Source organism: Engystomops pustulosus, chromosome 1, assembly GCF_040894005.1.
Source record: "Engystomops pustulosus chromosome 1, aEngPut4.maternal, whole genome shotgun sequence".
NCBI lineage: Eukaryota > Metazoa > Chordata > Amphibia > Anura > Leptodactylidae > Engystomops > Engystomops pustulosus.
Genome location: NC_092411.1, coordinates 297,026,477 through 297,047,694, shown reverse-complemented (window position 1 = coordinate 297,047,694; position 21,218 = coordinate 297,026,477). Strand labels below are relative to the sequence as shown.

The 21,218-nt window shown below is 49.3% G+C and overlaps 1 protein-coding gene across 5 annotated transcripts in view; it reads right to left on the bottom strand.

Moving 5' to 3' along the window:
• The window catches only part of FBXO41 (F-box protein 41), a 56,780-nt gene continuing 35,562 nt past the window's right edge, over positions 1–21,218 (bottom strand). For all 5 annotated transcript variants that reach the window (XM_072126419.1, XM_072126422.1, XM_072126421.1 and 2 more), the window contains exons 3-13: positions 16,311–16,536; positions 14,210–14,289; positions 13,819–14,129; positions 13,462–13,694; positions 12,110–12,225; positions 11,582–11,734; positions 11,409–11,504; positions 9,512–9,630; positions 8,242–8,400; positions 8,050–8,165; positions 1–7,930 (exon numbers count right to left, since the gene is read on the bottom strand). In XM_072126419.1, coding sequence (XP_071982520.1) covers positions 7,868–7,930; positions 8,050–8,165; positions 8,242–8,400; positions 9,512–9,630; positions 11,409–11,504; positions 11,582–11,734; positions 12,110–12,225; positions 13,462–13,694; positions 13,819–14,129; positions 14,210–14,289; positions 16,311–16,536 — 1,672 coding nt within the window. In that variant the 3' untranslated portion in view covers positions 1–7,867. The remainder of the gene's footprint in view (positions 7,931–8,049; positions 8,166–8,241; positions 8,401–9,511; positions 9,631–11,408; positions 11,505–11,581; positions 11,735–12,109; positions 12,226–13,461; positions 13,695–13,818; positions 14,130–14,209; positions 14,290–16,310; positions 16,537–21,218) is intronic.

The window sequence follows — 21,218 nt, the reverse complement described above, 5'->3', positions numbered from 1 at the left end:
GAACAGAAAGGAATCAACTTTTATTAAATTCAAGAAAACATGTTTTTTTCTCATGTACATCAGAGGGACAATCAATGGTTAAGAACTCGGGAACAGTCCAACGTTTACTCACCGACTCGTGAGCCGGAATCACAGGCTCAGGGGGGAAACCGCAAATCATAAGAAATATTAGTGCAAATGTATGAAATGACCTCGGATCCCGTATAGAACAGGGGGAGGTCCTCAAAATCCATGGACCACCCCCCCCTATAGCAACTCAAGATTCATGAGGGTCCAAAGCAGCAGCTAACCGCTATACAGTAGACTGCCTCTCCATGAAGACTTGTCGTGTGTCTGATAACCATACAGTAGACTGCCTCTCCATGAAGACTTGTCGTGTGTCTGATAACCATACAGTAGACTGCCTCTCCATGAAGACTTGTCCTGTGTCTGATAACTATACAGTAGACTGCCTCTCCATGAAGACTTGTCGTGTGTCTGATAACCATACAGTAGACTGCCTCTCCATGAAGACTTGTCCTGTGTCTGATAACTATACAGTAGACTGCCTCTCCATGAAGACTTGTCGTGTGTCTGATAACCATACAGTAGACTGCCTCTCCATGAAGACTTGTCCTGTGTCTGATAACCATACAGTAGACTGCCTCTCCATGAAGACTTGTCCTGTGTCTGATAACCATACAGTAGACTGCCTCTTCATGAAGACTTGTCCTGTCTGATAACTATACAGTAGACTGCCTCTCCATGAAGACTTGTCGTGTGTCTGATAACCATACAGTAGACTGCCTCTCCATGAAGACTTCTTCTATGTCTGATAACTATACAGTAGACTGCCTCTCCATGAAGACTTGTCCTGTGTCTGATAACCATACAGTAGACTGCCTCTCCATGAAGACTTGTCCTGTCTGATAACCATACAGTAGACTGCCTCTCCATGAAGACTTGTCGTGTGTCTGATAACCATACAGTAGACTGCCTCTCCATGAAGACTTCTTCTATGTCTGATAACCATACAGTAGACTGCCTCTCCATGAAGACTTGTCCTGTGTCTGATAACCATACAGTAGACTGCCTCTCCATGAAGACTTGTCCTGTCTGATAACCATACAGTAGACTGCCTCTCCATGAAGACTTGTCCTGTCTGATAACTATACAGTAGACTGCCTCTCCATGAAGACTTGTCCTGTGTCTGATAACCATACAGTAGACTGCCTCTCCATGAAGACTTGTCCTGTGTCTGATAACCATACAGTAGACTGCCTCTCCATGAAGACTTGTCCTGTGTCTGATAACCATACAGTAGACTGCCTCTCCATGAAGACTTGTCCTGTCTGATAACCATACAGTAGACTGCCTCTCCATGAAGACTTGTCCTGTGTCTGATAACCATACAGTAGACTGCCTCTCCATGAAGACTTGTCCTGTGTCTGATAACCATACAGTAGACTGCCTCTCCATGAAGACTTGTCCTGTGTCTGATAACTATACAGTAGACTGCCTCTCCATGAAGACTTGTCGTGTGTCTGATAACCATACAGTAGACTGCCTCTCCATGAAGACTTGTCCTGTGTCTGATAACCATACAGTAGACTGCCTCTCCATGAAGACTTGTCCTGTGTCTGATAACCATACAGTAGACTGCCTCTCCATGAAGACTTGTCCTGTCTGATAACCATACAGTAGACTGCCTCTCCATGAAGACTTGTCCTGTGTCTGATAACCATACAGTAGACTGCCTCTCCATGAAGACTTGTCCTGTGTCTGATAACTATACAGTAGACTGCCTCTCCATGAAGACTTGTCGTGTGTCTGATAACCATACAGTAGACTGCCTCTCCATGAAGACTTGTCCTGTGTCTGATAACCATACAGTAGACTGCCTCTCCATAAAGACTTGTCCTGTCTGATAACCATACAGTAGACTGCCTCTCCATGAAGACTTGTCCTGTCTGATAACTATACAGTAGACTGCCTCTCCATGAAGACTTGTCCTGTGTCTGATAACTATACAGTAGACTGCCTCTCCATGAAGACTTGTCCTGTGTCTGATAACCATACAGTAGACTGCCTCTCCATGAAGACTTGTCCTGTGTCTGATAACCATACAGTAGACTGCCTCTCCATGAAGACTTGTCCTGTGTCGGATAACCATACAGTAGACTGCCTCTCCATGAAGACTTGTCCTGTGTCTGATAACTATACAGTAGACTGCCTCTCCATGAAGACTTGTCCTGTGTCGGATAACCATACAGTAGACTGCCTCTCCATGAAGACTTGTCCTGTGTCTGATAACCATACAGTAGACTGCCTCTCCATGAAGACTTGTCCTGTGTCTGATAACTATACAGTAGACTGCCTCTTCATGAAGACTTGTCCTGTGTCTGATAACCATACAGTAGACTGCCTCTCCATGAAGACTTGTCCTGTCTGATAACTATACAGTAGACTGCCTCTCCATGAAGACTTGTCCTGTGTCTGATAACCATACAGTAGACTGCCTCTCCATGAAGACTTGTCCTGTGTCGGATAACCATACAGTAGACTGCCTCTCCATGAAGACTTGTCCTGTGTCTGATAACTATACAGTAGACTGCCTCTCCATGAAGACTTGTCCTGTCTGATAACCATACAGTAGACTGCCTCTCCATGAAGACTTGTCCTGTGTCTGATAACCATACAGTAGACTGCCTCTCCATGAAGACTTGTCCTGTGTCGGATAACCATACAGTAGACTGCCTCTCCATGAAGACTTGTCCTGTGTCTGATAACTATACAGTAGACTGCCTCTCCATGAAGACTTGTCCTGTGTCTGATAACTATACAGTAGACTGCCTCTTCATGAAGACTTGTCCTGTGTCTGATAACCATACAGTAGACTGCCTCTCCATGAAGACTTGTCCTGTCTGATAACTATACAGTAGACTGCCTCTCCATGAAGACTTGTCCTGTGTCTGATAACTATACAGTAGACTGCCTCTCCATGAAGACTTGTCCTGTCTGATAACCATACAGTAGACTGCCTCTCCATGAAGACTTGTCCTGTGTCTGATAACCATACAGTAGACTGCCTCTCCATGAAGACTTGTCCTGTGTCTGATAACCATACAGTAGACTGCCTCTCCATGAAGACTTGTCCTGTGTCTGATAACCATACAGTAGACTGCCTCTCCATGAAGACTTGTCCTGTCTGATAACCATACAGTAGACTGCCTCTCCATGAAGACTTGTCCTGTCTGATAACCATACAGTAGACTGCCTCTCCATGAAGACTTGTCCTGTGTCTGATAACTATACAGTAGACTGCCTCTCCATGAAGACTTGTCCTGTGTCTGATAACCATACAGTAGACTGCCTCTCCATGAAGACATGTCCTGTCTGATAACTATACAGTAGACTGCCTCTCCATGAAGACTTGTCCTGTGTCTGATAACCATACAGTAGACTGCCTCTCCATGAAGACTTGTCCTGTGTCTGATAACTATACAGTAGACTGCCTCTCCATGAAGACTTGTCCTGTGTCGGATAACCATACAGTAGACTGCCTCTCCATGAAGACTTGTCCTGTGTCGGATAACCATACAGTAGACTGCCTCTCCATGAAGACTTGTCCTGTGTCGGATAACCATACAGTAGACTGCCTCTCCATGAAGACTTGTCCTGTGTCGGATAACCATACAGTAGACTGCCTCTCCATGAAGACTTGTCCTGTGTCGGATAACCATACAGTAGACTGCCTCTCCATGAAGACTTGTCCTGTGTCGGATAACCATACAGTAGACTGCCTCTCCATGAAGACTTGTTCTCAGGGATATTTGTGCCTTCTGAGTTACTGAGCTTTCATATCGAGCTGCAGGGTTTGGGGGCTCCAGATAACAATGGGTGGTGTTGGGCCATGGCTTGTGGCTGGTCGCCTGTAGTCGGAACTTCTCCATGGTCTCTGCTCCCCCATAGACTTGTATACGCTTTACGAAAAAACCTGCGCGCATGAGCAAAACCGACAAAACCCATGGAATACAATGTTTCTTTAGACATAAAAAGTTGCACAGGGCAATTTATTCCACTTATACAATGGAACTGTGTTGGGACAATCGTATAAATCCGCTGCAATGTGCATGGTCAGATTTAGGAACTGCGAGTCGCATAAAATGTCGCAGAGCCGCTCCAGTCCTCCTGGTGTATGGGATGCATTAAAAGCCCAGATACGACCAAAAACACTTCTCAGCAGAAGAACACGAGGCCGGATCAATGAAACGGATAAAGCCACCATGGAGCCTCCGATGGCCGGCGGGGCACCTTAAACAGTCCTAAAATAGTCACAAGACTATTTATTAATGTCCCCCAAAGAAACACTTGTGTGAGAGGAGCCTTAGAAAGTACAACTAGGAGCAAAAACACACATGTGCTCAGTCCATGGATCACAGTCGGGGGTGGAGGGATTTCACGGACTGAACCATGTGCCGGGACGAGACTTACGAGCATCGTACACAAAGCTGCCACAAAACCCTAGAACCAAAGTGCCAAATTGTAATCCTGTTCTCCATATGGCGAAGCCGTTCCAGGGGAAGCGGGAATCCTTGCATCATGTATAACTGCGATGCTTGGACTTCTGTCTCCACCAATGTGGCCACAACATGATCCCGGATCCACTGAATGACAACATTGCCGAGTTTTAACCCTCACTGGGGCCCGGACGTCATTGGACACCCCGATCAGAGCCCCGTGCCCTCCATAAATATCTTACTCCAACATAGAAGTCTCTATATAAAAATAAAGATAATCTCAGCCCCGCGACTCGCTATATAACATCTAATATATCTATAAAGGATTTGGCTACGGAACTAAAAATGAGCTCATAGAGGGGAGTGTGGAACACATGGACGGCGCACAGAGATGTAGCGTGTGGCTCCCGCTGTCCAGGGGTGTATGGTGTGTACACCTCCAGAGGCGCACCCTCTCCGCCCTGAAGACTTATTGGCTAAACTTGTGCTTGGCATCTGTAAGATGCTTCATTTTCTAGGGCCATATTTGGGATGCGTCGTCAGGAGGGTCCTCAGTGGTTCTTCTCATACACTAGAACGGGCCGGGAGCCTTAAATATAAAGTGACAAGCAAAAGCAGGTGAGGATCACAGCCAAGGAGAGAAACCAATATATAGTGAAGAACGGTGATCACATGACACGTGGGCTGCACAGTCGCTTGGAGTATCCGTACCCCACAGCACAACGAGGCTGCACCACTGGGCTGCCCAAATTGTAAGCATCAACACTGGGGCCGGGAGTGACAGGGGAACAAGCAAGATAGTGATTGTACAGGACCCACAAGATCACCACTGGTGACCCAATCCGAGGACTATGAGACATCAAAGTAGCACATGCAATCTAAATAAAGTGACAAAGTTGCAGGGTGACGCTCTGGTTCAGGACTGGAATATCCATCTAAGACTTGGAAAAGGCCTCAAATATTCTGTACTAAGCAGGATACAGGGTGTAACAAGATGGAGAGGACGGTATCATATCTCATGAAACACGTGTTTTCCAAAAATCTGACCAATGAGACTAAACTCCTATTCCCACCCCCTGGGGGCGGGGCAACTGAAATGGGAACCGCCAAAGTTCATTGATTCAATCTACGATTTAAGTAATTTTCATTGATAGATGGCGCCGTAATCACTAAAAATGAAAATGGGTCTATTCAATTCTAATGAAGTTGACCCTGTTTTCTCCCCACTAGAGGTTAAGTGTTGTACTAGAAGTACAATAGTCTTCTGTTCTCTTTGGGCGCTGGTGTAATACGAGTCCCCGCCTCTCACACATCGGGGGCTGGTGTAATGTGAGTCCCCGCCTCTCACACATCGGGGGCTGGTGTAATAAGAGTCCCCGCCTCTCACACATCGGGGGCTGGTGTAATAAGAGTCCCCGCCTCTCACACATCGGGGGCTGGTGTAATAAGAGTCCCCGCCTCTCACACATCGGGGGCTGGTGTAATAAGAGTCCCCGCCTCTCACACATCGGGGGCTGGTGTAATACGAGTCCCCGCCTCTTACACATCGGGAGCAGGTGTAATACGAGTCCCCGCCTCTTACACATCGGGAGCAGGTGTAATACGAGTCCCCGCCTCTTACACATCAGGGACAGGTGTAATACGAGTCCCCGCCTCTTACACATCGGGGGCAGGTGTAATACGAGTCCCCGCCTCTTACACATCGGGGGCAGGTGTAATACGAGTCCCCGCCTCTTACACATCGGGGGCAGGTGTAATACGAGTCCCCGCCTCTTACACATCAGGGACAGGTGTAATGCGAGTCCCCACTTCTACTGTAGGATTACGGAAGATACAGCGACGTGTCACATATTGGGGAGGAGTAAAACAGAAATGGAGCATTTGTTCCATCCACGAGGTCATTGCAGAGGGTTTTTGGCCACCAGTCGCCTCTTCTGAATGAGCCTCACATTATGGATCCCTTCCGCCATGACACGAAGCGCCATCTGTGACGCATTCGTTTGGTTCAGACTTAATTTGCTTAATTTTTTTGCAGAATTTTCTGTGTTTTTCAAGTGAATCTCTTATGTACAGATCAATGTAATCTGTGGGGTGATATGAATATCAATAAAGACTCAACAACTCGAGATGCGTACAGCTCACTGTGCACCTGGGACGGGCGCAGTCACACGGGAATGAGACGCTACATGATGCATCGTGCCAGAATACGGTGTAACTTCCATGGACCGTGCACAGTCATGTGCTGATACTTGGCCATATAACCCTTCCGGATATTACACTGCTCTCTGTGCGAATCTATGAACCAGAAGACCAGGAGTGGAATGAATGAACAAAGTTGCAGGAAGGTGCAGTCATAAAATACTGAAGATTAGACTGTTCCTTTATGGAATCAGGATGGATTATGATCTGTGCCTTTAACCGTCTCCTAATCTGTAAGAAGAGAGTCAGGAGGAGGGGTTGGGGGGGGGGTGTAATTATTTGGGAAACACTGATGAGTATGGCACAGGACGGGACACTCACCAATCCCCTGCCTAGTCCCTGCTGCCGTCTTGGCTGGGCTTAGCGTCAGGAGCCAGGGGATCAGCGAGTATCACTGTCATTTGTTTGTTACTTTAGGCAAAATCCCCCCCTCCCCTCCACAAAACCTTTCCAAATACTCAATTACTTGCTGGCCATAAAGTGCTTCTCATTAGCCGGTGCTGCACGACGGGACCTGAACCCCCTTCCCTAGGAGCCCACGGATGGATGTACCATATGGAGAAAGAGGTCGGTGAAGACAAAGCCTCTTGTAGCACCTGGAACCGACAAAGGGCAACAAAACGTCCACGTAAAGTCTACGAGGTCCGTGCTCCGTCATGGCTGAGAGATGGCACGTGGTGGCCACCATTGTGGCTCCTCATCGCTCCGGTGGCCTGTAGATATGTATTGTAGTAACTGTGTATTATTGCTGCCCCCGGGGAGGGGATGAGCGCCCAGTCTTGTCCTCTTCATAAATAACATTATAGATATATTTCTCAATAAAATATGGATATATATATAATATACAGATCTATATGGATATCTCACTGGACTCGAAACACAAAGATCAACATGGACATGGGGCCCCCTCACAGGTCTCTGGCCTCTGCCCCTGGAGGGAGTTTCTTGGCGATGAACTCACACGTGACGAGGAGAAGGAATAGGAATAACCCTGGAGATAGTCCTGATAGATGGGACCTTGTCCTGACGCCGCCTTGTCTGCGCGACCATCTGCAGCCGTTCCTCAAACACTCCTGGATACAGAGATTTGGCAAAAGATCTTTGCGGCGTTGCCCATGGCGAGATGGCACATTTACTTCCGAGGAGACCTGGAGTCTGTGTTGTAGGGGTTAGCAGCCTTCCTCCACCTTAATGTGTAAGATCTTGGAGAATCCCGGCCTCTTCTTAAGAGCCTGGAACACAAGAACGGTCAAGTAGTCCAACAATACGTCTCCACAAGTGGCCGAGGTATCAGGCAAAAGAGCCAAGGTAACGTAGACCACGTGAGGACATGCCTGACAGATGTACTTACCTGCAGCTTGTTGACCATCTCCTCAAACAGTTTCTGGGCCTCTGTGCTACTTGGATCCTTAAAGTAGTCAGCGATTCCAACCTGCACCACAATGGACTTCAGATTGCGGCATACACCTATGGAAGGGAACAAGCAGGTAAGTGGCCTGTGCTGTGCACCTTATGGTTATCACTGCACGGAGGAGATACTGACTGTTGAAGTGCAGGAGGGCTTTAGGAGTGACGGGTGTGGACGTTAGGACCAGCATCTCCAGTCCTTTCAGACCCTCCCTGCAGACCTCTGCTGCCACCTCCTGGTTAATCTCAGTGACGTGGTCCAACTCCAGCACCTGCAGACGCATGCAGTTCCTTGCTGTGGGGGACATGAACAATAAAATGAGCTGAATGCATCATGCACTACATTACACTGCACATTACACCGGATATGCTCCCGTCGCTGCACATCACACTGGACCTGCTCAGGTCGCTGCACATCACACTGGACCTGCTCAGGTCGCTGCACATCACACTGGACCTGCTCTCGTTGCAGCACATTACACCGCCCCTGCTCCTGTCGATGTGCATCACACTGGACCTGCTCTGTCGCTGCATATTACTGGACCTGTTCCCGTTGCAGGACATCACACTGGACCTGCTCCCAATGCTACACATTACACCGCCCCTGCTCCAGTTGCAGCACATCACACTGGACCTGCTCCTGTTGCAGCACATCACACTGGACCTGCTCCCGTTGCTTCACACCGTTCCGCCCCTGCTCCCGTCACCGCACTGGACCTGCTCAGGTCGCTGCACATCACACTGGACCTACTCCCGTTGCAGCACATCACACTGGACCTACTCCCGTTGCAGCACATCACACTGGACCTACTCCCGTTGCAGCACATTACACCGCACCTGCTCCCGTTGCAGCACATTACACCGCACCTGCTCCCGTTGCAGCACATTACACCGCCCCTGCTCCGATCGCTGCACATCACACCGGACCTGCTCCCATCGCTGCACATTACAATGGACCTGCTCCCGATGCTGCACATCACACTGGACCTGCTCCCCTTGCAGCACATTACACCGCCCCTGCTCCCGACGCTGCACATCACACCGCCCCTGCTCCCATCGCTGCACGTCACACTGGTCCTGCTCCTGTTGCAGGACATTACAACGGACCTGCTCCCGATGCTGAACATTACTCCCCCCCCGCTCCAGATGCTGCATATTACACCGCCTGTTGATGCGCATTACACTGGACCTGCTCCCGATGCTGCACATTACACCCCCCCCGCTCCAGATGCTGCATATTACACCGCCTGTTGATGCGCATTACACTGGACCTGCTCCCGATGCTGCACATAACACCCCCCCGCTCCAGATGCTGCAGACCTGCCCCCGACGTTGTGCATTATACCTTATACATTATACTGCACCTCAATGTTATTGTAATGATCATTAGTATGTGGTGCCCATACCTAATGAGGAGAGCCCCTGCACCCCACAGCCAGCTCCCCCGACGCCCAGCGCCCTGAGGTGAGGCCAGCATCGTCCAATCATCTGCAGGCAGCGGTTACTGAAACGCGTTGGCTGTTGGCTGTGGAGAGATAAGAATATCACGTGAGCAGCAACATGACAAATAGATGTCATCTCATGATGGTGATCACTCCCTCTCTAAGTACCCATGACATAGAGGGCAGGGATCATACATGGTCAGAATGGGCCATGGTCATAACAGGGATCACTATAAACGCTCAAGGAGGTAAGTGAGCTGGAGACCATGACCTTATCTTGGTCGCTGGACAGAGATGTTGTTTCACCAGAACTGGTGCCACCAAGATGATACGGGAAGGATCAATGGTATGTTCCACAGATGGACCAGAAGATACATGTCACCACAGGACAGAAAAGTTCAGAAAAGAAGGCCCAGGGGACAAGGTTTCCCGTAGAGCGTTTTTTGGGAGAGTAATGATCCAGGACCCATCAGCTTCCATCTCTACTTGGTGATGTAACCGTGATGAAAACGTCCTTGGCTCTGAAGTCCAGTTCTAAGCCTTTTGTGGTCAGGGAAACTCTTGGAGATATCACAGAAGAGACATTTGGAATGAACAGTCCAAACCTTGTGGATGTCACGTAAGATGCCACGTAAGAAACTTGTCAGATCTAGGCAGAGGATGTCGTCCAGATATGACTCCATGTAGACGTTAGATGGAAACAGAGCTGGAGCTCTGCAGAGACCACAACATGTTCCTAGTCACAGGTGTAGGCCGTCTGCTCTACGGGAACTTAATCATTTCATGGTCATAGAAGGAGGAACCTTTCCCCATGGAGGAGTCCTGGGCATCACTCGTATTGGTGAGGATGAGGCAGGGGCTCAGCTTCGTTCTTGCATTGGCATGTGGTGGAGGTAGGACAGTAAGACTTAAAGGTACTAAACCTGGTACCGCTGGGTCTCTTTGATACGGACATCTGTGCGAACCCCATCAAAGATTAGGAGTGCGTTTGTTTCAACATTGCCTGTTAAGGTTGATTATCAATGCTAATGAGAGGTTGGCAGCTGCGTGATGCTATGTATAGAACTCCTATAGCTGGATCACATTGAATCATAGTACCGTAGTACTAGTATAATGCTAGTACGTAGGGCGTAACACAGGATGTACAGCGCAGGACGCTGCACGGGATGTACGGCACAGGACGATGCACGGGATGTACAGCGTAGGACGATGCACGGGATGTACGGCGCAGGACGATGCACGGGATGTACGGCACAGGACGATGCACGGGATGTACGGCGCAGGACGATGCACGGGATGTACAGCGCAGGACGATGCACGGGATGTACGGCACAGGACGATGCACGGGATGTACAGCACAGGACGATGCACGGGATGTACAGCACAGGACGATGCACGGGATGTACGGCACAGGACGCTGCACGGGATGTACGGCGCAGGACGCTGAACGGGATGTACGGCACAGGACGGTGCACGGGATGTACAGCACAGGACGATGCACGGGATGTACAGCACAGGACGATGCACGGGATGTACGACACAGGACGATGTACGGGATGTACGGCACAGGACGGTGCACGGGATGTACGGCACAGGACGATGCACGGGATGTACGGCACAGGACGATGCACGGGATGTACGGCACAGGACGATGCACGGGATGTACGGCACAGGACGATGCATGGGATGTACGGCATAGGACGCTGCACGGGATGTACAGCACAGGACGATGCACGGGATGTACGGCACAGGACGATGCATGGGATGTACGGCATAGGACGCTGCACGGGATGTACGGCACAGAACGTGGTATTAGATACGGGGTGTACGGGGTGTATAGGACGGGCCTGTACTGACTCACCAGGGATGCAAGGGCGCCACCTGGAGGGAAATAATGTCTCGGCATCCAGCACCCAAAGCCCATATGACTTCATGTCCCACGGGGTCGGTGGCACTTCTGTGAGGGCAACAAGACACACGAGAGTCACAGAGAGAAGACAGATTGTAAGAACCTGACATAAAGCGGCTCAGCACCTGTATGTGACGGCCTGCAGCGCCCGGCAGTAGCAGCTCGCCAGCCACAGGGAGCGGTCCGTCAGGATGTTCGGACAGTGCGATATCCGCAGGATCAACAGGTTACCGCCTGTCGCTTTGAGGAGAGATTCAAGGCCGGTCTCAAGACAGCCCCTAGTCATGTATAATACAGAGCGTCACACAATCAGCAGCCACAAGGGGCAGCACTGCCATGTATAATAATGTCACATGTAACGGTATAATATCACATATAATTGTATAATATCACATATAATAGTACATCACATACACTAGTATAATATATATAACAGTATAATACCACATTTTATAGTATACACTATGTTCCAAATGTTATGCAAATGATATTTATCTCTGATTTTCCTAAATGATCGATGCAAATGGCAGCCACTATGAAAATCAGATATAAATATTGTTAGCATAATAATTTGGAACATGGTGTAATATATCATATAATAGTATAATATCACATGTAATAGTATGATACCACATATACCCGTATAATATCACCTTATGCTTTTCATGTATTCCTCCTTAGTCTCCTTCTTCCCTCTCTGCCGAGGTTTGAGGTTCTGCAGGGTCAGGGAGTGGGTTTGTTTGCACCACTGGGAGAGGGTGACCAGGAACTGTTGGAGAAGACAGATATGTAGGTATATATATACTGTATATATACTTAAAGGGCAACGGTAAAGTATGAAAACTTTTGCTTAATTCTGCTCTAAGCTAAAATAAACAATTCTCTAATTTACTATAATTATCTATCTGCAGCTGTTTGGCATCTAGCAGAGGTTTTACATTGCCCCTCCAGGCTAATCTCCATTTGCCATGCTTTTTTGGTTGCCATGGGAAACCGTATAGAACAACTAGAGAGGACAGGAGGCTTGTTGAGAGGGGCTTTAGGGCCTGTAGAGATGTCACAAGCATGTGACTCATCACATGCTTCAAGCCGGCCAATTGCAAACAAGCTGTCCTGAATTATTTGAAAGTACTTAGTTAGATGAAAAGGACCTTCAGTGATGTCACAAGCATGTGACTCATCACATGCTTCAGATCAGCCAATTACAAGCATGCTGTCCTGTTCTGGCTTCATTGCCGAGCTGATGTCACAACCAGGACGTCTCCACCCACATCAGGAAGAGCTGAATCGGAATCTTATTTTCTATACACCAGATATATCTCAGGCTAGGAAGAAATTGGAATTGTTATCTAAGGCTCTATCCAGCTGGGCTAAAACTATTTTTAGTCAGTAACTTTACAGTTATGCTTTAAGGACAGAGAGTAACCTCTCTGGATGCTACTATAGTCCCAGGCTACACTGATCAGCTGTAAGGTTCTGTAATTACATTTTATTGATAATCCTTGGTCCTTGAAAATCCATTTTTTTATCTAGAGCTATATATATATATATATATAAATATAGTATAAAATCTAAAGTTTCAACTTGCATATAACAAACCTACAGAACCTATACATAAGTTACAACTGCCTGTGTGTATATATTTATATATATATATGATTGTAGGATCTGTCTGCTCTGTATAACCTGTGTCCAGATGTAGTGAAGACCTTGGATTAGTCTCTCCCATCTCCATCCACACATGACCTGCAATACTCTGCACTCCATCCACTGCAGATCATCGCGACTCCTCCCTTATGTGTGATCAGATAGTACATTGATTTGTGCCTATGGCCTAAGAGCTGGCGATTGAGCTATTACATGTATTCGCTGGTGACACCTAATCAATACCATCAGAGTAACAGAGGAGCGGCCATGTTATCTCCAGCTCGAGGGGACGTGCAGGATCCTGGACCCTATCTGACCGCTTCTTGTGGAAGTTACCCCCCTGAGACCTGTCACTTACCTTGGGGGACACCCTGGCATTCTCTAGGAACACTCGGGTCCACACAGCCGGATGGCGAGCCACAAACTTCCAGTCCCTGCTGACCTCAGCCACCCGCAGCAGGGTCTTGGTATCGAGGTAGGTGAATATACAGAATAGTGCGGCCCGCATCTTCAGGACCTCGGGGCTGATGACTTCATTGGCTCGGGATGGGCTGCCCTTCTCCGGCCTCGGCATCCTCCCATCACAGCGGCCTGCCGGGTATATAAGGTACAGGACATGGTTAGCTCCTACCCCTGCCATGTGCCGACCATTGGGATCAACCTCGGGAACACTACTTGGCCCTACGAGACCTCCTAAAGGATGGAGCACACTTACCTTTTGGGTGGCAGGCCCCAGAAGAGCCGATACTCTCCTGCTCCCATACTTCGGCCTCAGACTCGGTGGTCCGGGATCCCACATCTGAGATGTCCCCCTCCTCGCCCTCAGTGCTGTTCCGGTAGGGCCGGCGGTGCCAGTTCTGGATGGCCTGCCTGCGCAGTCCAGAACTTCGGCTGTTGTTCCTCTCGGCACTGCTGTCGGCGGTGTAACGATGCGGGTCCAGGACGTCATCCACTTGGGTCTGTTCTGGCCCATCACTGTCATAACATCCCGAGCTCTGGGAGACGGTCTTCACCCTGCCCGGGGCCCTGCAGACAATGGTGACGTGTCACCAGATACACTGCTACAGGTGTAAGGTGATGCTGATGAAATCAGAGGAAAGACTCACCCGATACACGAGGAGGAGCGCTGGGTTATGGGGTAGGATCCGTGTGTGGAGGAGCCGGGACCCTGGTGCCTGTCCGCCCTCTACAAGGAGACATGGAAGACATCAGCACTGATCCCAAGATACAATTACAATTACTTCTCAGAGCTGAGGGTCTGATACTGTGTAAGGTGTCTGAATCATGTGAGTGTACAGTCAGTATCACCAGCTGTATCTTCTCAATCCTGTATAAGGGATGCCCTGGCTGGGTCAACCTACCTGCCTGCACATCCTGCCTGCAGAGCCCAACTTCCTGCACATCCTGCCAGCAGAGCCTAACTTCCTGCACATCCTCCCTCCCAGCAGAACCTACCTGCCTGCACATCCTCCCTCCCAACAGAACCTACCTGCCTGCAGATCCTCCATCCCAGCAGAACCTACCTGCCTGCACAACCTCCCTCCCAGCAGAGCCTACCTGCCTGCACAACCTCCCTCCCAGCCGAGCCTACCTGCCTGCACATCCCCCTGTTAGAAGAACCTACCTTTCTGCACATCCTCCCTACCAACAGAACCTACCTGCCTGCACATCCTACCTCCCAGCAGAGCCTACCTGCCTGCACATACTCCCTGCCAGCAGAGCCTACCTGCCTGCACATCCACCCTGCCAGCAGGACCTACCTGCCTGAACATCCTCCCTCCCAACAGAACCTACCTGCCTGCAGATCCTCCCTACCAGCAGAGCCTACCTGCCTGCATATCCTCATCCCAGCAAAGCCTACCTGTCTGCACATCCTCCCTGCCAGCAGAGCCTACCTGCCTGCACATCCTCCCTGCCAGCAGAGCCTACCTTCCTGCACATCCTCCCTCCCAGCAGAGCCAACCTGCCTGCACATCCTCCCTGCCAACAGAGCCTACCTGCCTGCACATCCCCCCTGCCAGCAGAACCTACCTGCCTGAACATCCTCCCTCCCAACAGAACCTACCTGCCTGCAGATCCTCCCTACCAGCAGAGCCTACCTGCCTGCATATACTCATCCCAGCAAAGCCTACCTGTCTGCACATCCTCCCTGCCAGCAGAGCCTACCTGCCTGCACATTCTCCCTCCCAGCAGAGCCTACCTGCCTGCAGATCCTCCCTCCCAGCAGAGCCTACGTGCCTGCACATCCTCCCTCCCAGCAGAGCCTACGTGCCTGCACATCCTCCCTCCCAGCAGAGCCTACGTGCCTGCACATCCTCCCTCCCAGCAGAGCCTACCTGCCTACACATCCTCCCTCCCAGCAGAGCCTTCCTGCCTGCACATCCTCCCTCCCAGCAGAGCCTACGTGCCTGCACATCCTCCCTCCCTGCAGAACCTACCTGCCTGCACATCCTCCCTCCCAGCAGAGCCTACGTGCCTGCAGATCCTCCCTCCCAGCAGAGCCTACGTGCCTGCACATCCTCCCTCCCAGCAGAGCCTACGTGCCTGCACATCCTCCCTCCCAGCAGAGCCTACGTGCCTGCACATCCTCCCTCCCAGCAGAGCCTACGTGCCTGCACATCCTCCCTCCCAGCAGAGCCTACCTGCCTACACATCCTCCCTCCCAGCAGAGCCTTCCTGCCTGCACATCCTCCCTCCCAGCAGAGCCTACGTGCCTGCACATCCTCCCTCCCTGCAGAACCTACCTGCCTGCACATCCTCCCTCCCAGCAGAGCCTACGTGCCTGCAGATCCTCCCTCCCAGCAGAGCCTACGTGCCTGCACATCCTCCCTCCCAGCAGAGCCTACGTGCCTGCACATCCTCCCTCCCAGCAGAGCCTAACTGCCTGCACATCCTCCCTCCCAGCAGAGCCTACGTGCCTGCACATCCTCCCTCCCAGCAGAGCCTACGTGCCTGCACATCCTCCCTCCCAGCAGAGCCTACGTGCCTGCACATCCTCCCTCCCAGCAGAGCCTACCTGCCTGCACATCCTCTCAGGCCGAAGGTTCACTGCCTGCAAGACCTACCGCATCTCTGTCTCTGCCTACAAGGCACCGGCCTACCCACCTGCACAACCTACCAGTCTACAAAACTTCTTTGCAATCATGGATACCCTACTGCAGAGCCTGGTTGTAGGTCCTATGTCCTATGAACCCTCTTGGCACCTACTTGTCTTGATCCCTGGCCACGGGCGTCAGTCACTTTATATCCGGGGATGCTGCAGCGGCTCAGGCTTCCGTTGGGGGTGGTCCCGCAGCTGCTGATGATCTGCAGCTGTTTCTCTGCGCGGTCGGCGCGGTCCAGGAGCTCCTCTATGAACTGCTGCAGCCGCACCTTGGCATTGGCTTCGCGGCTCGCAGTCTCCTTCAGGAATAGGTCAATCTCCACCACTTCCCTGTAAGATGGAGAAGAGTGAGCGGGTCACAACGGACACACTTATAGATCCTATGCTATAGGGCTGGGTTTGTTACAATGTGTCAGTGCAGCTACATTGATCCATTCTATCAGCATTGTAACAAGCTGCAGCACATACAGATTCTGATGAGTAATGTGGGCACAGACCCGTCCACCATACCCATGGCAATCCTTTGCTGTGTTACCGCTGCTGCCCTGGCACTGAGGGGTTAAGTCTTTCCTCTTTCCGTCGCTCTCGGAGTGCACTTATTTTTAATCCCGTTAAACCTGCGCTGACAATGGCGAGCGGCGGGACACGAGCTCGCACCTTCCTCTAAGTGTTTGTTCCCACATAATGAGGAGCGGGGAGCATGCGGCTGCCAGTCACGTTCCTATACATTTGGATCACTGCAGGCGACCGGCCCACAGCAGGGGAAGCCATTGTGGTCCGAAAATGGAAGAAGACCCCCGGAGGACGCGGAAAGCAGAAACGGGAGAGAACGGGGGAGGGGACTGGTCCTAAAATATTGTTCTGACATCGCAGAGTCCAGTGATCCTGTTATATATAAGCCTGGGGGGTGTGAGGGGTCAGGTCAGGTCAGGGGTAGCCCCCTGCACATTCATGTCATGTGTGGTAATACTGACTTCTCCCCAGCAGGTGGCACCATTGTATCACTGTGTAACTAGAAGTATATGTCGTGTAGCAGCGCAGTGTGTCAGGACTAGATGTGACCCACAATCACCATTGTATCACTGTGTAACTAGAAGTATATGTCATGTAGCAGCGCAGTGTGTCCAGACTAGATGTGACCCACAATCACCATTGTATCACTGTGTAACTAGAAGTATATGTCGTGTAGCAGTGCAGTGTGTCAGGACTAGATGTGGCCCACAATCACCATTGTATCACTGTGTAACTAGAAGTATATGTCATGTAGCAGCGCAGTGTGTCCAGACTAGATGTGACCCACAATCACCAGTGTATCACTGTGTAACTAGAAGTATATGTTATGTAGCAGCGCAGTGTGTCCGGTCTAGTTGTGACCCACAATCACCATTGTATCACTGTGTAACTAGAAGTATATGTTATGTAGCAGCGCAGTGTGTCCAGACTAGATGTGACCCACAATCACCATTGTATCACTGTGTAACTAGAAGTATATGTTGTGTAGCAGCGCAGTGTGTCCGGTCTAGTTGTGACCCACAATCACCATTGTATCACTGTGTAACTAGAAGTATATGTTGTGTAGCAGCGCAGTGTGTCAGGACTAGATGTGACCCACAATCACCATTGTATCACTGTGTAACTAGTATATGTTATGTAGCAGCGCAGTGTGTCCAGACTAGATGTGACCCACAATCACCATTGTATCACTGTGTAACTAGAAGTATATGTCGTGTAGTAGCGCAGTGTGTCAGGACTAGACGTGACCCACAATCACCATTGTATCACTGTGTAACTAGAAGTATATGTTATGTAGCAGCGCAGTGTGTCAGGACTAGATGTGACCCACAATCACCATTGTATCACTGTGTAACTAGAAGTATATGTTGTGTAGCAGCAGAGTGTGTCAGGACTAGATGTGACCCACAATCACCATTGTATCACTGTGTAACTAGAAGTATATGTCGTGTAGCAGTGCAGTGTGTCAGGACTAGATGTGGCCCACAATCACCATTGTATCACTGTGTAACTAGAAGTATATGTTATGTAGCAGCGCAGTGTGTCCGGTCTAGTTGTGACCCACAATCACCATTGTATCACTGTGTAACTAGAAGTATATGTTATGTAGCAGCGCAGTGTGTCCAGACTAGATGTGACCCACAATCACCATTGTATCACTGTGTAACTAGAAGTATATGTTGTGTAGCAGCGCAGTGTGTCCGGTCTAGTTGTGACCCACAATCACCATTGTATCACTGTGTAACTAGAAGTATATGTTGTGTAGCAGCAGAGTGTGTCAGGACTAGATGTGACCCACAATCACCATTGTATCACTGTGTAACTAGAAGTATATGTTGTGTAGCAGCGCAGTGTGTCCGGTCTAGTTGTGACCCACAATCACCATTGTATCACTGTGTAACTAGAAGTATATGTTGTGTAGCAGCGCAGTGTGTCAGGACTAGATGTGACCCACAATCACCATTGTATCACTGTGTAACTAGAAGTATATGTTGTGTAGCAGCAGAGTGTGTCAGGACTAGATGTGGCCCACAATCACCATTGTTTTACTGTGTAACTAGAAGTATATGTCGTGTAGAAGCGCAGTGTGTCAGGACTAGATGTCACCATTGTATCACTGTGTAACTAGAAGTATATGTCGTGTAGAAGCGCAGTGTGTCAGGACTAGTTGTCACCCACAATCACCATTGTATCACTGTGTAACTAGAAGTATATGTCGTGTAGCAGCGCAGTGTGTGCAGACTAGATGTGACCCACAATCCCCATTGTATCACTGTGTAACTAGAAGTATATGTCGTGTAGCAGCGCAGTGTGTCAGGACTAGTTGTCACCCACAATCACCATTGTATCACTGTGTAACTAGAAGTATATGTCGTGTAGCAGCGCAGTGTGTGCAGACTAGATGTGACCCACAATCCCCATTGTATCACTGTGTAACTAGAAGTATATGTTGTGTAGCAGCGCAGTGTGTCCGGTCTAGTTGTGACCCACAATCACCATTGTATCACTGTGTAACTAGAAGTATATGTCGTGTAGCAGCGCAGTGTGTCCGGTCTAGATGTGACCCACAATCACCAGTGTATCACTGTGTAACTAGAAGTATATGTCATGTAGCAGCGCAGTGTGTCCAGACTAGATGTGACCCACAATCACCAGTGTATCACTGTGTAACTAGAAGTATATGTTATGTAGTAGTGCAGTGTGTCCGGTCTAGTTGTGACCCACAATCACCATTGTATCACTGTGTAACTAGAAGTATATGTTATGTAGCAGCGCAGTGTGTCCGGTCTAGTTGTGACCCACAATCACCATTGTATCACTGTGTAACTAGAAGCATATGTTGTGTAGCAGCGCAGTGTGTCCGGTCTAGTTGTGACCCACAATCACCATTGTATCACTGTGTAACTAGAAGTATATGTTGTGTAGCAGCGCAGTGTGTCAGGACTAGATGTGACCCACAATCACCATTGTATCACTGTGTAACTAGAAGTATATGTTGTGTAGCAGCGCAGTGTGTCAGGACTAGATGTGGCCCACAATCACCACTGTATCACTGTGTAACTAGAAGCATATGTTGTGTAGCAGCGCAGTGTGTCCGGTCTAGTTGTGACCCACAATCACCATTGTATCACTGTGTAACTAGAAGTATATGTTGTGTAGCAGCAGAGTGTGTCAGGACTAGATGTGGCCCACAATCACCATTGTATCACTGTGTAACTAGAAGTATATGTCGTGTAGAAGCGCAGTGTGTCAGGACTAGATGTCACCATTGTATCACTGTGTAACTAGAAGTATATGTCGTGTAGCAGCGCAGTGTGTCAGGACTAGTTGTCACCCACAATCACCATTGTATCACTGTGTAACTAGAAGTATATGTCGTGTAGCAGCGCAGTGTGTGCAGACTAGATGTGACCCACAATCACCATTGTATCACTGTGTAACTAGAAGTATATGTCGTGTAGCAGCGCAGTGTGTCAGGACTAGATGTGACCCACAATCACCATTGTATCACTGTGTAACTAGAAGTATATGTTGTGTAGCAGCGCAGTGTGTCAGGACTAGATGTGACTCACAATCACCATTGTATCACTGTGTAACAAGAAGTATATGTCGTGTAGTGGCGCAGTGTGGCAGGACTAGATGTCACCCACAATCACCATTGTATCACTGTGTAACTAGAAGTATGTGTCGTGTAGTGGCGAAGTGTGTCAGGACTAGATGTGACCCACAATCACCATTGTATCACTGTGTAACTAGAAGTATATGTCGTGTAGCAGCGCAGTGTGTGCAGACTAGATGTGACCCACAATCACCATTGTATCACTGTGTAACTAGAAGTATATGTCGTGTAGTAGCGCAGTGTGTGCAGACTAGATGTGACCCACAATCACCACTGTATCACTGTGTAACTAGAAATATGTTGTGTAGCAGCGCAGTGTGTCAGGACTAGATGTGACTCACAATCACCATTGTATCACTGTGTAACTAGAAGTATATGTTATGTAGCAGCGCAGTGTGTCAGGACTAGATGTGACCCACAATCACCATTGTATCACTGTGTAACTAGAAGTATATGTTGTGTAGCAGCGCAGTGTGTGCAGACTAGATGTGACTCACAATCACCATTGTATCACTGTGTAACAAGAAGTATATGTCGTGTAGTGGCGCAGTGTGTCAGGACTAGATGTGACTCACAATCACCATTGTATCACTGTGTAACAAGAAGTATATGTCGTGTAGTGGCGCAGTGTGGCAGGACTAGATGTCACCCACAATCACCATTGTATCACTGTGTAACTAGAAGTATATATTCCGTAGAAGCGCAGTGTGTCAGGACTAGATGTCACCCACAATCACCATTGTATCACTGTGTAACTAGAAGTATATATTCCGTAGAAGCGCAGTGTGTCAGGACTAGATGTGACCCACAATCCCCATTGTATCACTGTGTAACTAGTATATGTTATGTAGCAGCGCAGTGTGTCCAGACTAGATGTGAC